General features: G+C 39.3%; 3 protein-coding genes across 4 annotated transcripts; 2 read left to right on the top strand and 1 right to left on the bottom strand.

Moving 5' to 3' along the window:
- The first annotated feature begins 69 nt into the window (after positions 1–69).
- On the top strand, positions 70–3,059 carry adprs (ADP-ribosylserine hydrolase). Of its 2 annotated transcripts, XM_052579964.1 has the most exons (7): positions 70–218; positions 489–686; positions 1,052–1,148; positions 1,218–1,425; positions 1,992–2,179; positions 2,338–2,438; positions 2,518–3,059. In XM_052579964.1, the coding sequence occupies exons 2-7, from the start codon at positions 512–514 to the stop codon at positions 2,865–2,867; spliced, it is 1,119 nt and encodes a 372-aa protein (XP_052435924.1). In that variant the 5' UTR covers positions 70–218; positions 489–511; the 3' UTR covers positions 2,868–3,059. The 2 variants fall into 2 exon arrangements, with proteins under 2 accessions (XP_052435924.1, XP_052435923.1); XM_052579963.1 differs by having other exon boundaries at positions 178–686.
- Positions 3,060–3,911: 852 nt separating this feature from the next.
- cinp (cyclin-dependent kinase 2 interacting protein) lies at positions 3,912–5,641 on the top strand. Its single transcript, XM_052579971.1, has 4 exons — positions 3,912–4,407; positions 4,603–4,735; positions 4,813–4,939; positions 5,257–5,641. Exons 1-4 carry the CDS (start codon positions 4,241–4,243, stop codon positions 5,457–5,459), a joined length of 630 nt encoding a protein of 209 aa, XP_052435931.1. The 5' UTR covers positions 3,912–4,240; the 3' UTR covers positions 5,460–5,641.
- LOC127975892 (uncharacterized) lies at positions 5,617–16,858 on the bottom strand. The gene is made up of 7 exons (XM_052579924.1): positions 15,783–16,858; positions 13,609–14,496; positions 13,334–13,516; positions 9,360–9,452; positions 9,078–9,224; positions 8,886–8,999; positions 5,617–7,223 (listed from the first exon to the last, which is right to left on the bottom strand). The coding sequence occupies exons 1-7, from the start codon at positions 16,611–16,613 to the stop codon at positions 6,558–6,560; spliced, it is 2,922 nt and encodes a 973-aa protein (XP_052435884.1). The 5' UTR covers positions 16,614–16,858; the 3' UTR covers positions 5,617–6,557.
- Positions 16,859–17,665: the final 807 nt, after the last annotated feature.

The following is a 17,665-nucleotide window of genomic DNA, read 5'->3' as shown; positions in this document are numbered from 1 at the left end:
TAGCTAAATTCTCAGGTCCGCAGATTCAAAAATAACCACAAAGATCATTTCTGCACAAGAAAGCAGTTATAACCAAACAACAAAGTATAAGTCAATTGTTAATGACTGTTTTATATGCATTATTCAAGTTATCTCCGAATGCAGAATTTGTTGAATCAGCCAACGTTAAAACGTAGATCACTTTCTTCAACAGCTGCGCGCCATCGCTGTTTACAAAGGTCTGCGCGGAGAATCTCTAATTAAATAACAAAATAAATGCATTATATCAAAAGAAACAAACGTTTCGGCAAAGTAATTATCGGTCGAAATCATATCATATTCACGAAAGGTTTAATATATCGTGATGCGTATATATTTGACATGCTGGGGTAAATATCGGGTCACACAATGACAGCGGTCCTCCAGCGCAACAAAACCCGGATGTCACTGTGCTAGATTCATACTAGGTCCGTCTGAAACGATTTATTGAGTGTAGTTTGTGTTTACAGTAAGTTAAGATACAGCCAGAGAGATGTCGGCTGCGGCGCGTGTAGCAGCGCCCGTGATGCTGTCCCGGTTCCGCGGCGCACTGGTCGGCTCGGTCTTGGGCGACTGTATAGGCGGCGAGTTCGAAGGCGCCGTGGATGTGCCTTTAGATCGAGTCCTGCAGCATCTCAGCGCTCTGGAGGACGAAACACGGGGTGATGGTGAGGATTCACGTTTTTAAAGATTATACTATGAACATATTTACTTACGTTTGTATATAATCTTTGAGACTACTATGGTTTTCCCATATCAGAAGGCCATGTCAGTCGTACTGAAATGAAATCTCACACTTTTGCTTGTCTCAAAGTCTTTACTAACCCTCTGGTATTCCTCTTTTAGTGTCCACATTTGTGATCCTTCGCAGTAACATTTTTCATTATATTTATACTGTAATATTTTGAGATAATTTCATGGTACCAGGAAATATTCACCACTAAATCATATAAAGAATACCTTTTTGTACAAGCATTTTTTACTTTGAATCTAATTGTTTCTTAAATACACATCTCATTTACATTTTTCCCAGGAATTCTTCAGTACAGTGATGACACGGCCATGATGCGATGCGTTTCAGATTCACTCCTCACCAGGATGCCGTTTGATGAACGAGACATGGCTCGAAGGTTTGTTATCATTGGAAATGTTTAAAAAAGCAAGTATTGGATTCTCCTGATCATTTTACTTGATTCCAGATTTGCAAAGGAGTATAACCTTGCTCCGGGACGAGGTTATGGCTCGGGTGTCATACAGGTCCTGCGGAAGCTTGCATCGCCCCATCTGAAGGACGTCTTCCAGCCGGCACAGGCTCAGTTTGGCGGACGCGGTTCTTTCGGGAATGGAGGAGCCATGAGAGCAGCACCCTTTGCCCTGGCCTACAAAAGTCAAGCTGATGTCTGCAGGGTAAATAGTCATCAGATTGTTGAATATAAGCTAGTGGCATGCTGGAATTCAAAAAAGTGCAGCCAGCAATAGCTTTAGACTTTATATAATGAGGATTCATATAAATGGTTTCAACCTGGGTGCCTCAACATGGCTTAAGCATCTTTAAATTAATCAATTATTATTAATAAATTAAGTCAGTAATTGACTCAAATCTATTTAAGAATGCTAAAAACACATGAATCAACAGTTAAAGTGAATCATAATTCTTTCTTTAATCATTTTAACTAAAGAACATAGTTTTTAAATTTTGTATTTGTTATGCTGGTTGAAAGTCTCTTCACATCCCGAGAGCAATCAATAAGTTAAGAGGTATATTTGTATTTATATCATCTTTGGAAGGCATAGGACCATAAAATGTTCGGCCAATCAGATAATTCGGTCCGAACATTATGATAACAGTTAATGTATGTATTTGCATAGCTCCATGCACCCTGTTCACGCAGACTACCCTACCTTTTTTTATTTGAAAAGCTAATTTGAACTGTTCCAGGCTAACATTCAGTTCTTCCATTTGCTTTTGGCAGTACTCTCGGCTTGGTGCAATGTTAACACACTCATGCTCTTTGGGCTACAATGGGGCAGCGTTGCAGGCCCTTGCTGTCCATCTGTCTCTCCAAGGCGCTCTGGCTCTGCCAAAAGAATTCATCAACAAACTGATATCAGAAATGGAGGAGATGGAAAAAGATGAAACAGCCCAGCTTGATGCTAAAGCGTAAGTGAACTCATGGACAGAACACATTTCAGCTGTAAGTTTCTTAAAGGGATAGTTTACTCAAAAATGAAATGAATGTCATCATTTACTCACCCTTACATTGTTCCAATTTAATTGTTCCAATCCATTTGATTATTTCACCATGTTTTATTCCACAGACTCAATTTATCAGATTTCCCATATTGCTCACGATTGCACAGAGTGAAAGAACTTATGGACCGAAACAGTGTGAGCATTGAGGAGGTCATATCTGAACTGGGTTAGTATTGATTACTATTGATTAGCTTTGATTGGATCATTCATAAAGGCATTCTGTTTACACTCTGTCTTTATGTTAGGGAACGGCATCGCTGCCTTGCAGTCAGTGCCCACCGCTATCTTCTGCGTGCTGCATTGTTTGGAGCCCCGGGACGGGCTGCCAGAGCGATTCGGAGGACTGGAGAGGACAATAGCCTACAGCTTGGCTCTGGGTGGTGACACTGACACCATTGCTTGCATGGCAGGGGCAATCGCAGGGGCACATTATGGCATTGACTCCATTCCCCAGAGCTGGCAGAAGAGCTGCGAAGGGGTGGAGGAGGCAGATGATTTAGCCAGACGTTTGTATGATCTTTACTGCCTTCCACAGTTTGAAGAAGACAGGGGGACGTCAAGCTGTGAGAACAATCAACCGCATACACACCAGTGATCAACACACTGTAAAAACTGACTGACCCACTACATGGCTTTATGCAACATGCAGCCACACATAAGTGAAACTTTATCTGGCACTCAGTGTCAAATGCACTTGCTAATATACCATCATCTATGTTTATAAAAATGTGAAACTTGTGCAAAATGTTTACAATAAAAAGAACTGGCACCATTTTATTGGTAATGATCATGTGTTTTGTCCTTTCTTCACACTTAACCCTGTTTTGAAAACTACAAACAGTGGGGTTTTGAAGTTCACTAGTCAACATGTCTCTCTTTTTGGTGCATTTTAATTTAGTATTTAAATTAAAATAATTTTGAACCATAGAAACATTAAAACATACAGGTAAAAAATGTAATATGTTGCAAACATTTCATTATTAGATACTTTTCTCATTATTGTAGCTAAATTTTTTTGTAGAATTGTCTGCTCTTAGCTCAGAGTGACATCATAAAATAATTCTACAAAAAAGAGATTTAGAACGTTTTGTCCAGAGGCGAAAAAGGAGTAGTTTGTCTGAGAGAAAAGGTGGAGGAGGGAAGTGATGAGTGTGCATGTGAGGTCAGTCCCCGTACACCAGATACATCCACCGACCACAAGGAGGGGGTCCATCCTCGTCCTCCTGACAGGACACCTGTGGATATCATGAGGGAGGAGGTGGGCAGTCCAACAAAACCAAGTCAGACCAAGTTCGCTTTTCTATTCTGCTACAATAATGGTCTTTCTGCTACAATGCGGGATTCTGATCCCATAGTTGATGTCTCAGCTCTATTTAAATTTAAATCAAGTTTATTTTTACATAAATTAAGTCTGATTTTATTACGAAAACAAAATCTGTAGATGACAGAAATAGTCTGTCCAACCTTCAAACTACTATTTTTACAAAACTTTAATACTCCCTTTACAAAACAGTATGTGCCTTCAGAATAAAGTGGTTGATCTTTATCCAGCGCATTTATAAATCTATCAATCTAGATAAAAGAGAGAGAGAGACCGCAAGAAAACAAAACAGGCATCAGGCTTCTGTTGAAGTAGATGAACCTTCATCAGCAACAGTAGGGGGCAGTAAAAAGCTTTGCAAATGTCAAAGCACAACACGGCAGAAGTAGAGAGAGAGAGAGAGAGAGTAGAGAGGAACATGTGAGTGTAAAATGATGTCAAATGTGATAAACTAAAGTAGTTTGTGAAGGAATATAATAAATTACAACTATACGGCTTTTTTAGACGAAATATGTTAATTTGCACACAGGTAATTAGTTCATATTTAAGTTACTGGATGAGAAAACGCGCGGCAACCTAACAGTTATTTCAGCTGATGTTATTGTATTGTATACATTTACTTTAAAGCAAGCACTATTAATTGCGTCATGTCAGAGTCCACGACCCCAGGAAAAAAGGGCAATTTGACCGGAAGTGCCAGAAAACTAAAGGACGACGCCGCAGATTGGCATAATCTCATCCAGAAATGGGAACGATTAAATGACGAGGGATCCACGATTGCGACTAAAATTGTTAATCTGGGAATGAGCAAAAAGTAAGTCTTACATGTCAAACCTAAATACTATAAATATAAATTGTAATGTTTAGTGAAATTGTAATGCGTTTATATATATATGAATTAGTGTGTAAGCAACACGCCCGCTCGTTTATACCGGTAGCCACTGCTCTATATGTTCTATATTATAGATCAGTGCCTGTAACCCGTTTTCTCCATCCTGTGTGTTCACAGATCAGATACTGAGGCTGATGTTGTGATGGAAGGAGGCAGTGTGAAAGCTGGAGACATATCAGACAATCTGAAACGGAGCAACCAAGAGCTGGAGGAAGAATGTGTGAAGTTACAAGACGTTGTGGATAAAATGGTAACTTTTTGCAGAACGAGAATTAGCAATACTTAACGTTTGTACATTTTTATACAGTCTAAGTTGTTTCGCCAAAGGCAAACATACTGTCAAAGATGGAGAAGATGGTCCAAGCCGAGCGAGGGATCTGTGAGTTAGAAGCGTTTCAGTGGGGAGAGAAAAGAGCAGCTCCACTCTTCCACACGTGGTCCACACAACAGTTTGGTAAGAGCCAGAAATACTCATCCATCTTTATCAAAATGCCATTTCCATCCAAGATATACATTAGATTCTTCTTCACATCATATTTGAAGAAATTTGGGATTACTTGCTCACCAAATGAACAGGTGCCGTCAGAACGAGTCTAAACAGCTGATAAACACTTTTCTTTGTTCACTTCATAATACATTAATAGATTGCCTGGGAGTCATGTGGATTATTCTGACTCCAGAGGATCCATTGGTGAGCAACTAATGCTACATTTCTCTAAATCTGTTCTAATGAGGACAAAAATCATTTGACTTTTGTCCTCTTCATGACAGTTGAAGTATCTTCCAAGCTTTACGAGTCATACAAGCAGGAGTTGGCGCTGAAGAAGACTATACTACAAGAATTGGCCCACACTGCTAATGCTGATCTTTCCATGGTCTACCTGTCCTCGTGGCTGTATCAACCCTACATTGAGGACAGTGGGAAACTGCTACTAGAGAGTCTGCTATTGGAAACAGGTCACAGACCTTTGTGATGAGGACTGTGTAAACAAATGAAAGGCATATCATGACGTATACAGCTTTGATTGAATCCGTTTAACCTTCAAATTTATTTCTCAAAAATATCCTATTCTTATACTGTATTACTTCCCTGTAAGCAGTCTGTACCATACAAAGTCTTAACTCCATAAACTCACTCACAAAAGATTTAATGTCATATTTGAACATGTCCCTTTGTATTAAAAATGCTGAGATGTTTCAAAAACACAGTAAACCAGATATTTTATAAAAAGTAATAAAATAGTGCAATGACTTCTCAAATGACTTTTGCACTAGACAAACTACTAAAGAACAGAAACAATGGAACATCTGAGGCTGCGGTCTGAGATTATAAGCACCTCAAGTCTTCTCTGTTTGTTTTACAAATCTAGAGTGTCTTCAAACTGCTTGAAGAGGCAAGTTTTTAAAACCGAAATGTCCCCCCGTCTCAAAATACCATGTTTTTAGGTCAGACCTCTAGGGGTCGACTATTTTCAGCCTTAAGGTAAGGGGTAATTTTCAAACAAACGAACATCCAAAAGTATTTGAATAAATAAAATCTCATGGGGTACCGATTTAAACTGTATTGTAACTACAGCCTGGTTTTCTAACATGAAGGAACGGTTATGTAGATTTCTCTGGATGGCCTGTTGGATGGACACGGGATCACAAAAATCTTACCACAGCTTTTACTGAACCTCGCTGGAGTCCATAACTTAGTTTTGGCAGACAGTTTTTTCTTTTCTCCCAACTGTGCATGTTATGAAAGATTCAGTCTCCCGAATGAAAAGCCCTGGATTCCCTCCCAGGTTTAGTGTGTTGTCACAAATATTTCCCACCATCTCATCACGTGCAGCTACATAGTCATGGACTCCGAAACCAATAGTTAAGATATGCTAACGTAAGTCAACAATCTCTAAAATTGGAAATGAACGACAACCTTTTTTTGTATAAACAGAAAAAACACTAATACTGTTTTTATACAAATTTACAAAGAATGCAATAAAAGTTCATTGAAAAAACACCATCTCGCAGACAGAACGCATGTATGGTGTGAATAACGGACAAAAACAGGAAGTGAAGATGTGACTCCGTTAAGTCTTTCTTTCAGTTTCAATGCCCAGCAGGGCATGAACGGTCTCTAAAGGGACGCCTTCAGGAGCCTCGATGTGCATCATGGTGCCATCGGGCCCGTTGACAATGATGATGCCTTTGGCGGCTAACTCTTCTGCGCTCTGCATCACAAGCCCCTCTGCCGTCTGGATCATAACTGGAGAGTCTTGCTGCAACACCTGACTGGTCGCGGGATCTTCGAGAGCATCGGTCTGGCACTCTAGAACCTCTTGTTGAGCGGGTTCTTCTGAGTTCTTAATCTCGGAGTCTGTGCTCAGAGCTTGTTCCAGCTGTTTCATCTGATCCGCGATATCAACGATGACGCTACTGTTCAGAACCTTGGAGAGCTCTGGATCTTCTGTGGTTTTTGTGGCATCAGAATCTGAAGAAGGCATCTCCGTCTCCATTGGCTCTTCCTCGGTCCTCTCCGGGATGGCGTTTTCAGCGCTCTGTGTAGCATTGTCGGTGGTTAGATCTACAGAAGTCAAGTTCTCCAGTCTGGTTAGCACCACCTGAGGTTTACGCAGCATAGAGCCATCAATACTCTCGTCCTTCTGGATGCCATTCTGATGAACCTGATAGCCGTTGGTTTCTTCTTTGCAGTTTTCCATTTTAAACCTTTTTGCAGGAGGCAGCATTTTGGTATTCTAAGAAAAACGGAGAAAAAAAAGATATTACCATACAAATTGTAAATGTATTTTGTTCACATAAAATTATGACATGATGACCATAAGAGTGGAGTGGTGAATTAAATTAAGGCTGGTTCACACGGCAGGATAATCAGGCCGATTTTAGCCCCGATTCACCCCTTCCGACAATCTTAGGATGCTCCGATTATCGTAAAATAATCTGATCAAATATTCCTGCCGTGTGTGGTGTGTTAAGACCGCTCTCCTCTGCTCGGAAGAATGTCGGGACCGCTCCGATCTCAAATCGGGGATATCCAACATGTTGGATTTATTTGGCCCGATTTCTTCTCGTGTGTGGTGTCCCCCGAGGACAAACGATAACGCAGCCTGTGGACTGTGGCGTGTAGCCAATCAGAAAGCGAGGTGACGAGGCGGTGAGGAAGTGCCGGGAAACAGAAACAAAATCAAAACAACCGGCGGAATGGCGCACCAGAAAGTCCGGTGGACGTCGGAGATGGAGGACCAACTTGTCGACCTGTGGCAACACAGGGAATGTTTGTACAACGTTTCGTGTAAAGATTATCACAACCGAAATGACAAGGAGAGGAACTGGGCAGAAATTGCTGCTGCACTTGAAATACCAGGTAATGTTTATCTACAGTAACGTTACCCATCGCTAGCATGAAAGTCACGTTTGATCTCGAGGGATTTTGCGAGATTTCCCGTCTGACACGAGAATGCTCGGGAGTCAAATCGGTTCGTGTGTGATGTGTTGATATTGCCGTGTGGCTGCACACCACACACTGAACGATCAAAACTGTTAGACCCGTGATTTTTTATCGCCGTGTGTGGGGTCTCTCAGGTTTGGAAAATCGGCCGACAATTTTAAAATCGTCCCGTGTGAACCAGGCCTTAAAGGTTGTGGTTCAAAACCCTAAAGAAGCAAATCTAAGTAAAATAAGGGAAACATTCAAAATAATAATAATAATAATAAGCATGTCAAGGTTAACTTAAAATAACAAAAAGAAAAAAGAAATACTTTTATTCAACAAGGACATATGACATCAAAAGTAACTGTAAAGATGCAAAAGAGTTAATAATGTTACAAAAGACTTCTATTACAAATAAATGCAAAAAAATAATATTTAATCAAAGAATCTTGAAAAAAAAGAGAGAAAAAAAAATCTGTTTCCACAAAAATATCAAGCAGCACAACGGTTTTCTTGATCTGCATATAAAAATGAAAACACTGAAAGGTCTGCTTTGTCATCACATGAATAAATTGTACTAAAATACAAAAAAAAGAGACTTTTCCCACAACTTTCATCATGTTTTTGATATAATGCTTTCATTGTGTATCCATGAGATAAATCAAGATTACTTTGTTACTTATTAAGTAAATATTCTTTAAATAACATTTTAATAAATGACTTTAGTACAAAGTCAAAATGCAAGCTTTTGAGTTTTTTTTTTCAATTATTTAAAAAAAGACTATCAAACTTAGTCTTTGTACATCAGAATTTTACGAAGGGGTTTCTTCACAAGAGCATCCCATCTGGAGGTTCAGGCAGAGCGTCTAGTTACTAGACAGAATTAAATCATTTTGAAATTGCAGCTGAGCAATGTGTGATACTTGCATACAGGAGTCTACACTGGAATGATTTTTGCTCAGAACAATACCTCAATACTCCGTAGGCTCTTAGTGGTCTGATTTGTCTTTTGACTTTGTTGTCCTTCAGACGAAGTCAGGAGTTTTAGTGCATTGGGATCGGTTATACCCAGAGATTGTAAAACCTGGAATGACAGAAAATGTGTATGGTACTCAGGTTTGATTACAATGCTGCAGTGGCTAAATATCTTACGATTACTTACTTCCATGTTGTTGACCTCTATAGCTGGCCGGGAGGCTGGTGAAGTGTGCAAATATTCCAGGGCCATCTTCTTCACCTGGCTGTGTAGTTGTTCAAATTCATGGTAAACGCTCGGGAACTGCTGCTTTGACGGGTAACCCTTTTCCACCTGAAGGGACAAGAACACTGCACATGAAAGTGTGCATGAAATGCTTCCAACACTCATAAAAACATGGTATTTTACAGTGACAAATGGACATGACTAGAAAAATTATATCCCATGCTTCGGATTATCTAAACATACCTTCATCAGCACAAACTCCCATACAGTCATGACTCTGGCCAGACGTGGAAGAACGATCTCCATGAGATCTTCATCATCATACTGTTTAATAAACTAGAGATAGAGACGAAAGAAATTCAATAATTGCTGTTAGCATCAGTGATGTAATTAACTGCTCTGGTATTAACGCAATAATGAGAATATTTACCATAACATTACAATATTTGTTTGTAAAGATAGTAAAATAAAAGTTTTACTTTAATTGCTGAAACATAGCAATTAAAAAAAAAAATGTAATTTGGTTTTAAAAGGTTACACCACCCCAAAATGAAAATTTTGTCATTAATTACTCACCCTCATGTTGTTCCTGTTCTGCGTCAGCCGCACCACACAGATATGTTTTCTATGTTTATTTTATGATTTTATTTGAACAAAAACAACGTATCTGTGTGGTGCTGCTGATACAAAACAGCATACGCTCTTTGCGTTGAGTAGATACTCTCCAAATTGCCGCTACGGAGGAGACAAATTGTTGAATAAAGCATTTATTTTTGTTTTCTTTTTTGCGTACAAAAAGTATTCTCATAGCTTGGTAACATTACGGTTGAACCCCTGATGTGATACGGATTATTTGACCGATCTCCTTGCTATGTTTCTGGACGTTGATTCTGTTACTTACATTGCTGTCTATGGGAAGGTCAGGGAGCTCTCAGAATTGATCAAAAATATCTTAATTTGTGTTCCGAAGATGAACAGAGGAGTTACAAGTTCGGAACGACATTAGAGTGTCTAATTAATGACAGTCATTTCTGGGTGTAGTAACCCTTTAATCTATCAGTCTCATTACAATTTATATAAAAATTGATTGTAAAAATTATAAAAAAAAAACTCAAAAGTGTCAGTTCTACCCAGAAACACAGTGGGATTTTACATTTTCAATCTACACAGAAAATCTGAGATTTGAATTCAAATATTATCCTGAAAAAAAAAAAAAAAAAGCTAATCGGATTTTTTTATATATATATATATATATATATATATATATATATATATATATATATATATATATATATATATATATATATATTTATATTAGGGGTGTAACGATACGCGTATTCATCTGATACGCGTCTGTGCGCTATAAAACTAGAAAGTTTTACTACTCATTCTTACACTATGAGAATAGGGATGTCCACAGCAAGACTATCACGATAATGACAAAGATCACTTTAAGAAACATTTTTTCCAACTCGTGAACAAAATTTTTTGACAGCTTATCAGAATCACACTTATAATTAAGAGACGATAGGTGAGGACACGATCATATTTGGTGTGAAGGGTTAAGACATTCTGAAAAAAGATTTCTTTCATTCACATTGACCACATAATTTGTCAAAGGTAGGCCTGTCGCAATAATCAATATATCGACTTAATTTGCAATATACAGTATTGTTCAAAATAATAGCAGTACAATGTGACTAACCAGAATATTCAAGGTTTTTCGTATATTTTTTTATTGCTACGTGGCAAACAAGTTACCAGTAGGTTCAGTAGATTCTCTGAAAACAAATGAGACCCAGCATTCATGATATGCACGCTCTTAAGGCTGTGCAATTGGGCAATTAGTTGAAAGGGGTGTGTTCAAAAAAATAGCAGTGTGGCATTCAATCACTGAGGTCATCAATTTTGTGAAGAAACAGGTGTGAATCAGGTGGCGCCTATTTAAGGATGAAGCCAACACTTGTTGAACATGCATTTGAAAGCTGAGGAAAATTGGTCGTTCAAGACATTGTTCAGAAGAACAGCGTACTTTGATTAAAAAGTTGATTAGAGAGGGGAAAACCTATAAAGAGGTGCAAAAAATTATAGGCTGTTCAGCTAAAATGATCTCCAATGCCTTAAAATGGAGAGCAAAACCAGAGAGACGTGGAAGAAAACGGAAGACAACCATCAAAATGGATAGAAGAATAACCAGAATGGCAAAGGCTCAGCCAATGATCACCTCCAGGATGATCAAAGACAGTCTGGAGTTACCTGTAAGTACTGTGACAGTTAGAAGACGTCTGTGTGAAGCTAATCTATTTTCAAGAATCCCCCGCAAAGTCCCTCTGTTAAAAAAAAGGCATGTGCAGAAGAGGTTACAATTTGCCAAAGAACACATCAACTGGCCTAAAGAGAAATGGAGGAACATTTTGTGGACTGATGAGAGTAAAATTGTTCTTTTTGGGTCCAAGGGCCACAGGCAGTTTGTGAGACGACCCCCAAACTCTGAATTCAAGCCACAGTACACAGTGAAGACAGTGAAGCATGGAGGTGCAAGCATCATGATATGGGCATGTTTCTCCTACTATGGTGTTGGGCCTATTTATCGCATACCAGGGATCATGGATCAGTTTGCATATGTTAAAATACTTGAAGAGGTCATGTTGCCCTATGCTGAAGAGGACATGCCCTTGAAATGGTGGTTTCAACAAGAAAATTACCCAAAACACACTAGTAAACGGGCAAAGTCTTGGTTCCAAACCAACAAAATTAATGTTATGGAGTGGCCAGCCCAATCTCCAGACCTTAATCCAATTGAGAACTTGTGGGGTGATATCAAAAATGCTGTTTCTGAAGCAAAACCAAGAAATGTGAATGAATTGTGGAATGTTGTTAAAGAATCATGGAGTGGAATAACAGCTGAGAGGTGCCACAAGTTGGTTGACTCCATGCCACACAGATGTCAAGCAGTTTTAAAAAACTGTGGTCATACAACTAAATATTAGTTTAGTGATTCACAGGATTGCTAAATCCCAGAAAGAAAAATGTTTGTACAAAAATAGTTTTGAGTTTGTACAGTCAAAGGTAGACACTGCTATTTTTTTGAACACACCCCTTTCAACTAATTGCCCAATTGCACAGCCTTAAGAGCGTGCATATCATGAATGCTGGGTCTCGTTTGTTTTCTGAGAATCTACTGAACCTACTGGTAACTTGTTTGCCACGTAGCAATAAAAAATATACTAAAAACTTTGATTATTCTGGTTAGTCACATTGTACTGCTATTATTTTGAACAATACTGTATGTACATGACCTCAATAATTTTTGATGACGAAATATATCACCCATTATATTAACTTAAAAATGTATGTCACCATGTTTTGTACATTCCACTTGTCTTTTGCAGCTTTTCGTACATAACGTGGTGCAGGCGTGAGGAGCTTGTTCAAATTTAAAACGCTTCTACAAAAAAAGTTGAATCTGCAGATTCAGTCTTATTTAGGGATCTGTGCCTTTGTGCACACAGACATCTGACTGCTAAATACTGATTGTGTTTTTCAGTAATGGTGTGCACCGTTAATTTACAGAGAAAAGAAAGTCAGTGAGGAATCTGTAGATGGAAAAATCTCCATACAAGTTCTTCTTGCATTTTTATTATTTTCTACTCGTTACTTTGCTCTTTTTGTTAAAAAAAAAGAAAGAAAAGAAAAAAACAGTTTACTTACTATTTATTACGTTTTTAAGGTATCTTATATTTGGATACTTAATTTCCACAATCTAAATATTCTCAAAACTGTATAGTTTGTTGTCATTTGGAAGTATGTAGGCCTTTTTGCATTTTATGTTGTTACATTATGATTTTATATTCCATGGCATAAAAAGGTTTTTAAAATGACAATAATATCGATAATTAACCCAATTATTTCTGGGGCAGTATATCGCACAACAAATTAGTTGTTATCGTGAGAGGCCTACTCAAAGGAGAAACTATTAAATTCAAAATTCTAAACAGATGCTGTGAACTTTTGAATCAACCAATATTTTGAGAATACTTTTCTAACATTATGCATATATCACCCACCCCAGCATTGCACTCAGTAGTTACATGATGTAACGCAACATAAACCACAAATATAACAGTGAGAAGTCACTACATAAGAAACCAAAAAAGCATGCATAACTGATCTGAATGTCTGAAAAACACACATTTGTACAGCAAACCAGATCTTACTTCTCTCAGTCGATTCCTCTGTCTTTGAGCTTGCTCCTCCAAGCTCATTCCTCTGGGGTACTTGGGTGGCCGTCCTGGGCGTCCTCTTTTAGGTGGCCGCCCAGGCCTCCTAGGACGACCAGGCCGTCCTGGTCCTCTGGGCCGCCCAGGTCTCCTAGGTTCTACCCTCCCAATTTCTTGAACCTGAAGTATTTAATATGCAATTACCTGATCAATCTGATCCATTTTTAATGATCTGAGACCTAATATCAAACAAGCGAAACAAATCATCTTACTTTTTGATTACTGAGTGTTTTCACTTGACTAGCATTGGTGACTTCTGTTCCTGAAGGCTGTTCGTCTCTAGTTTTGGAGAGGTCTTCTGCTTGAGGTGGCGTCGGGTTCTTGTCATGTGTGGGATTTAGCTTATAGTGTCTGTTCAAACCGGCAACGCCGATGTACGACTTCTCACAGGTATCACATTTAAAAGCTTTGTCACGGAGGTTGACAGTTGCATCGGAGGACTTCTTCTTGCCTTCCTCTCCATCCTCATCCTCCACGCTTATCTCCGAGTAGTCATCTGAATCTGACTGGTGGCTTTCCGCCAAGTCCTCGTTCCTAATAAACTTGTAGTCTTTCGCCTTGTGCTTAGGTGGTCTGGACACCCGACCAGAGCGTGTCTGGATTTTCGGAGGCTTCTTCTGGCGATTTTTAACCTTCTGTGTGTCCTTTACAATGGCTGAAGTTGCGGTTTTTGTTTCTACAGTAATGACTTTGGGAGGAATCGTTACCTTGGCTGGAGGAGATGAAACTTTCGGAGATGGCACTAGGATCTTTGGGGTAGGAGCTACCGGTTTGGCTGGTGGACTCTTGACCGTGGCAGGTGCCGGGACGTGTACTTTACTAATGGGGACAGAAATGGTGCTAACAACAGGAGCTGGTTTCTGAAGGAGAAGCTGAATTGGAGGATCGCTTGGGTTTTGTAAGAAATATTGCTGCTGTCCAGGCACAGGGGTGATGTGGATGATCTGTGGGCTGCTCAATGTTCCTACGGTTGAAACCTTCACCAGCGGCTGACTGGCTGACAGATTCTGTGGCTGTAAAATTGTTATTGGAGTTGTCTGCCGTAGTTTATTGTCTTGCTTCAGAGGTACCTGAACTTGAATTTGGATGGGCTCAGCTGCCTGAATAATTCAAAATGTGAAAAAACTAAATTAAAAACACTTCAAATTTAGTCTGTGGACTAAATTCAGTTAATGCATATACAGAATATCTGATGCATGCAGGACACTGAAGAGCAGTTAGAAGGATGATACTACTGTAAAATAAAAGTACTGGTTTCTTTTACAAAACTTGTTTGTGACCATAGTTTCTGTTCATATAACATAATTACTACAAATATTGATTACCACAGTGAAATCTTAAATTAATATACGATTCATTTCTTTATGTAATGCACAGTTTTTAAGGAAGGAGAAAAGATATGGAAGTTAGTATGTGAAGAAAAAATGACTACAGGAAGAAAGTACAAAAAAAACTTGTAGGTAGTAAGGAAGCAAGTACAGAAGGAAGTATGTTCGGAAATAAGAATATAAGGAAAACATTGTGGAATGTACAGAAGAAGTGCTTTTGGAAATCTGCACAAAAGAAAGAAAAAGCAGCAAGACAGCAGAGGAGGAAAAACTTGTGGAAGAAAAAAGATACATTGAGGAAAATGTGTGTGGAAGAAAGGAAGCATGTTTGAAAGGAAGTACAGAAGAAAATGATTGTGTGTGAACAAATGTACAGAAGGATGAATGAAAGGTAATCTGTGCAGAAGTAAGTACAAAAGGAATGGAGGAGGTAAGTACAGAAGGATATAGCTGTAAGAGAAATTAGTATTTGTGGAAGGAAGGAAGGAAAGTAAATGCAGAAAAAATAAAAAGACACATACATGTGGTAAAAACTAAATACTTACAGAAGGAGGTATGTACGGAAGAATGGAAGTGTTTTATAGAAGCAAATACTTGAGGAAGAATGAATGCACCAACTTACAAAAGGAAATTTGTTCAGAACAGATGGAAAAACTTATGGAAGGAAATCTGTGCAGAGGAAATGAAGAGCAGAAGGAAATATTTGTGGAAGAAAGAATGTACAGAGGGACGCTCAGAAGGAAACATACAGAAGAAAAGGGTAGGAAAGGAAGAAGGTAAAAAAGGAAATACATGTGTGAAAAGGAAGTATCTGCAGAAGAAAGTGAATACGTGTGGAAGCAAGTAACGTTAAAGAAAATGCTGAAAAAAGGTACAAAAAGAAATTAAAGAGAGGCAAATGTTTCTAAAGAAGTTAGCCTAATATATACGCATGAAGTAAACAGAGAAAAAAAGAAGCGAATCAAAGTACTCCACAGATTTTCTGAGAAACCATTCACAAAAAAAAATGAATCGTCTCGAAATTCAATTACTTCATCTGATGAGACACGCAATGTTACCTTCTGCGCGGTCGCGTGCGCTCCGTTCTGCGCCTGCTGCAGCGCGACGTGTTTGGCGACGCTCTGCAGCTGCTGCGACGCGTTCTGCACGACGCTGGCGGGCTGCGGCTGGATCGCCGTCGCCAGCTGCAAGTTCACGTTACTGGACTCCAGCGCGATGTAGGAGGTCGGCTGCGTCGTGACAGGTCTCTGTAGTATTTTGGGGGTCGTTGCGTGGGTCGCAGCCGGCTCGGCCTGCGTAATCACCTGCGCTTTACTCACTATAATCTGCTGTACGTCCACTATGGGGGAGGTGGAGGGTTTCACAGCTGTCTCAGTACCTGCCACATGGACCAACTCTTGTTCCGTTAGCTGCTCGATTAACTGTTGCTGCTCCTCGGCCGATAAACCCGAGCTCTCCACGAAGCTGCCGTCGGGCTGCACGTAAATGATGGTGGTCGTCGGCGCGAGAGCGTTTAAGACGTCCCCGCTCACAGTGGTGCACTCAGCAGACACACCTGCCTCTGCAGTGGCATGGACATAAGACGTTATGAAACTCGGATCGGTTATGACCTCGCCGCTCACGATCTGCCCGATGACCTCCTGGGTAACGTTACCGTCCACGACTCTGACGTCCAGCGCCGACTCGCTGTGCATTAACTCGGCGAGGCCTTGATTAACGCCCCCTTCTGCGGCGGTTGGGGTCTTGCCTGCGTCCTCTTGATTATTTCCCGCTTCGGCTGTGGTTTGCATCGTTTCGGGCTGCGGCAGAGATCCGCTCGCGTCGAGGCTTTCTATTTTATCTGCTACAGATTTGGTCGCCGAATTATTATCGTCTTCATTGTCCGCCATTTTGTTTATAGGAGCAAAACTTGCTAGCTGACGTAGGAATCCTCTCAAGAGCGCGAGAAGTGGCCCTTTGTTTGCAGACGATTAACGCTCAAGATGTGAGTAATATTTGTGAGGTTGATTCAAAACCCGGTACAAAACATTTCAAAGGTGGGAAAATTTTATAATCCAGAGACGCTCGCGAAGGTAACGGTAGCCAGGCAATTGGTTTTCTCCGTCCATGCCACCAATGACGATAGCACGGAGGCTGGGTAACAACAAGATACGTCATTTCCGCTTTTGGCGCGCCGTTACCTCGTTTGTTTTTCTTTTACTGTCTATGGTTTTTCATAAAAGGCCTCTCTCTTTACCATATGCTCTTTAGGCCTCTCTCTTTAACATTTTCTTTACCCGCTTAAAGTTCCTGCCGCCTTCACACTAGAAACTATTTATAATAATTTAAGGAAAATAATCATTTATTTTATTTGTTTCATTAGTTTGTGATATATTATTATTATTTGAATATTGACTGATTAAGAAACACAATTTGAGTTAAGAAAGACTACATTTTGCGACACATTTTAGTCAACATTTTCCCTTATACTAGTTAATTCCTATGAATGGTGTGTATTTTACACATTTCACAAATAATATTACAATTATATGATTAATTCTAGGCCTATTTTATTCCAAATACCAGTGCTTATAGATATTAGGGTGAATACCTGCAAACTGAGGTTTTTGTTTGCATTGAGATGACTGAACCTCTGTGTCATAGAGAATACTCTTTTTGGACTAAACATCAGTGTAATATATATATATATATATTATTTTATATATATAAACATCAATGTAGTATTGGTGGGTTTATTGGATGATATTGCACTATTCATATTTTGCACAGACTGTACATTGTTCAAGCTATTACATTGTAAACTAACGTTGTTACTGTACAAATCACAGTAAACTATCTATTAAAATATTATTGCACTACTGATATTTTGCATAGACTATATATACATTGTTTAACAATAGTATTGTACACATAACTGTATTTAATACCACTGTTCTTACGT

The sequence above is a fragment of the Carassius gibelio genome, chromosome B17 (assembly GCF_023724105.1).
Source record: "Carassius gibelio isolate Cgi1373 ecotype wild population from Czech Republic chromosome B17, carGib1.2-hapl.c, whole genome shotgun sequence".
Taxonomy (NCBI): Eukaryota; Metazoa; Chordata; class Actinopteri; order Cypriniformes; family Cyprinidae; genus Carassius; species Carassius gibelio.
The sequence above is the reverse complement of the archived record's forward strand: the minus strand, read 5'-3'. Positions and strand labels throughout refer to the sequence as shown.

What these genes read in the sequence shown, in the direction of transcription:
- LOC127975892 (XM_052579924.1), bottom strand. Translation starts at nt 16,613, where the DNA reads ATGGCGGACAATGAAGACGATAATAATTCGGCGACCAAATCTGTAGCA. An exon ending in CGCACGCGACCGCGCAGAAG is followed by an intron (nt 14,497 to 15,782) that starts GTAACATTGCGT and finishes TGAATTATTCAG; the next exon opens with GCAGCTGAGCCCATCCAAAT. An exon ending in GGGAGTTTGTGCTGATGAAG is followed by an intron (nt 9,225 to 9,359) that starts GTATGTTTAGAT and finishes TTGTCCCTTCAG; the next exon opens with GTGGAAAAGGGTTACCCGTC.
- cinp (XM_052579971.1), top strand. Translation starts at nt 4,241, where the DNA reads ATGTCAGAGTCCACGACCCCAGGAAAAAAGGGCAATTTGACCGGAAGT. An exon ending in AATCTGGGAATGAGCAAAAA is followed by an intron (nt 4,408 to 4,602) that starts GTAAGTCTTACA and finishes GTGTGTTCACAG; the next exon opens with ATCAGATACTGAGGCTGATG. An exon ending in GTGGTCCACACAACAGTTTG is followed by an intron (nt 4,940 to 5,256) that starts GTAAGAGCCAGA and finishes TCTTCATGACAG; the next exon opens with TTGAAGTATCTTCCAAGCTT.
- adprs (XM_052579964.1), top strand. Translation starts at nt 512, where the DNA reads ATGTCGGCTGCGGCGCGTGTAGCAGCGCCCGTGATGCTGTCCCGGTTC. An exon ending in GGACGAAACACGGGGTGATG is followed by an intron (nt 687 to 1,051) that starts GTGAGGATTCAC and finishes CATTTTTCCCAG; the next exon opens with GAATTCTTCAGTACAGTGAT. An exon ending in GTCAAGCTGATGTCTGCAGG is followed by an intron (nt 1,426 to 1,991) that starts GTAAATAGTCAT and finishes TGCTTTTGGCAG; the next exon opens with TACTCTCGGCTTGGTGCAAT.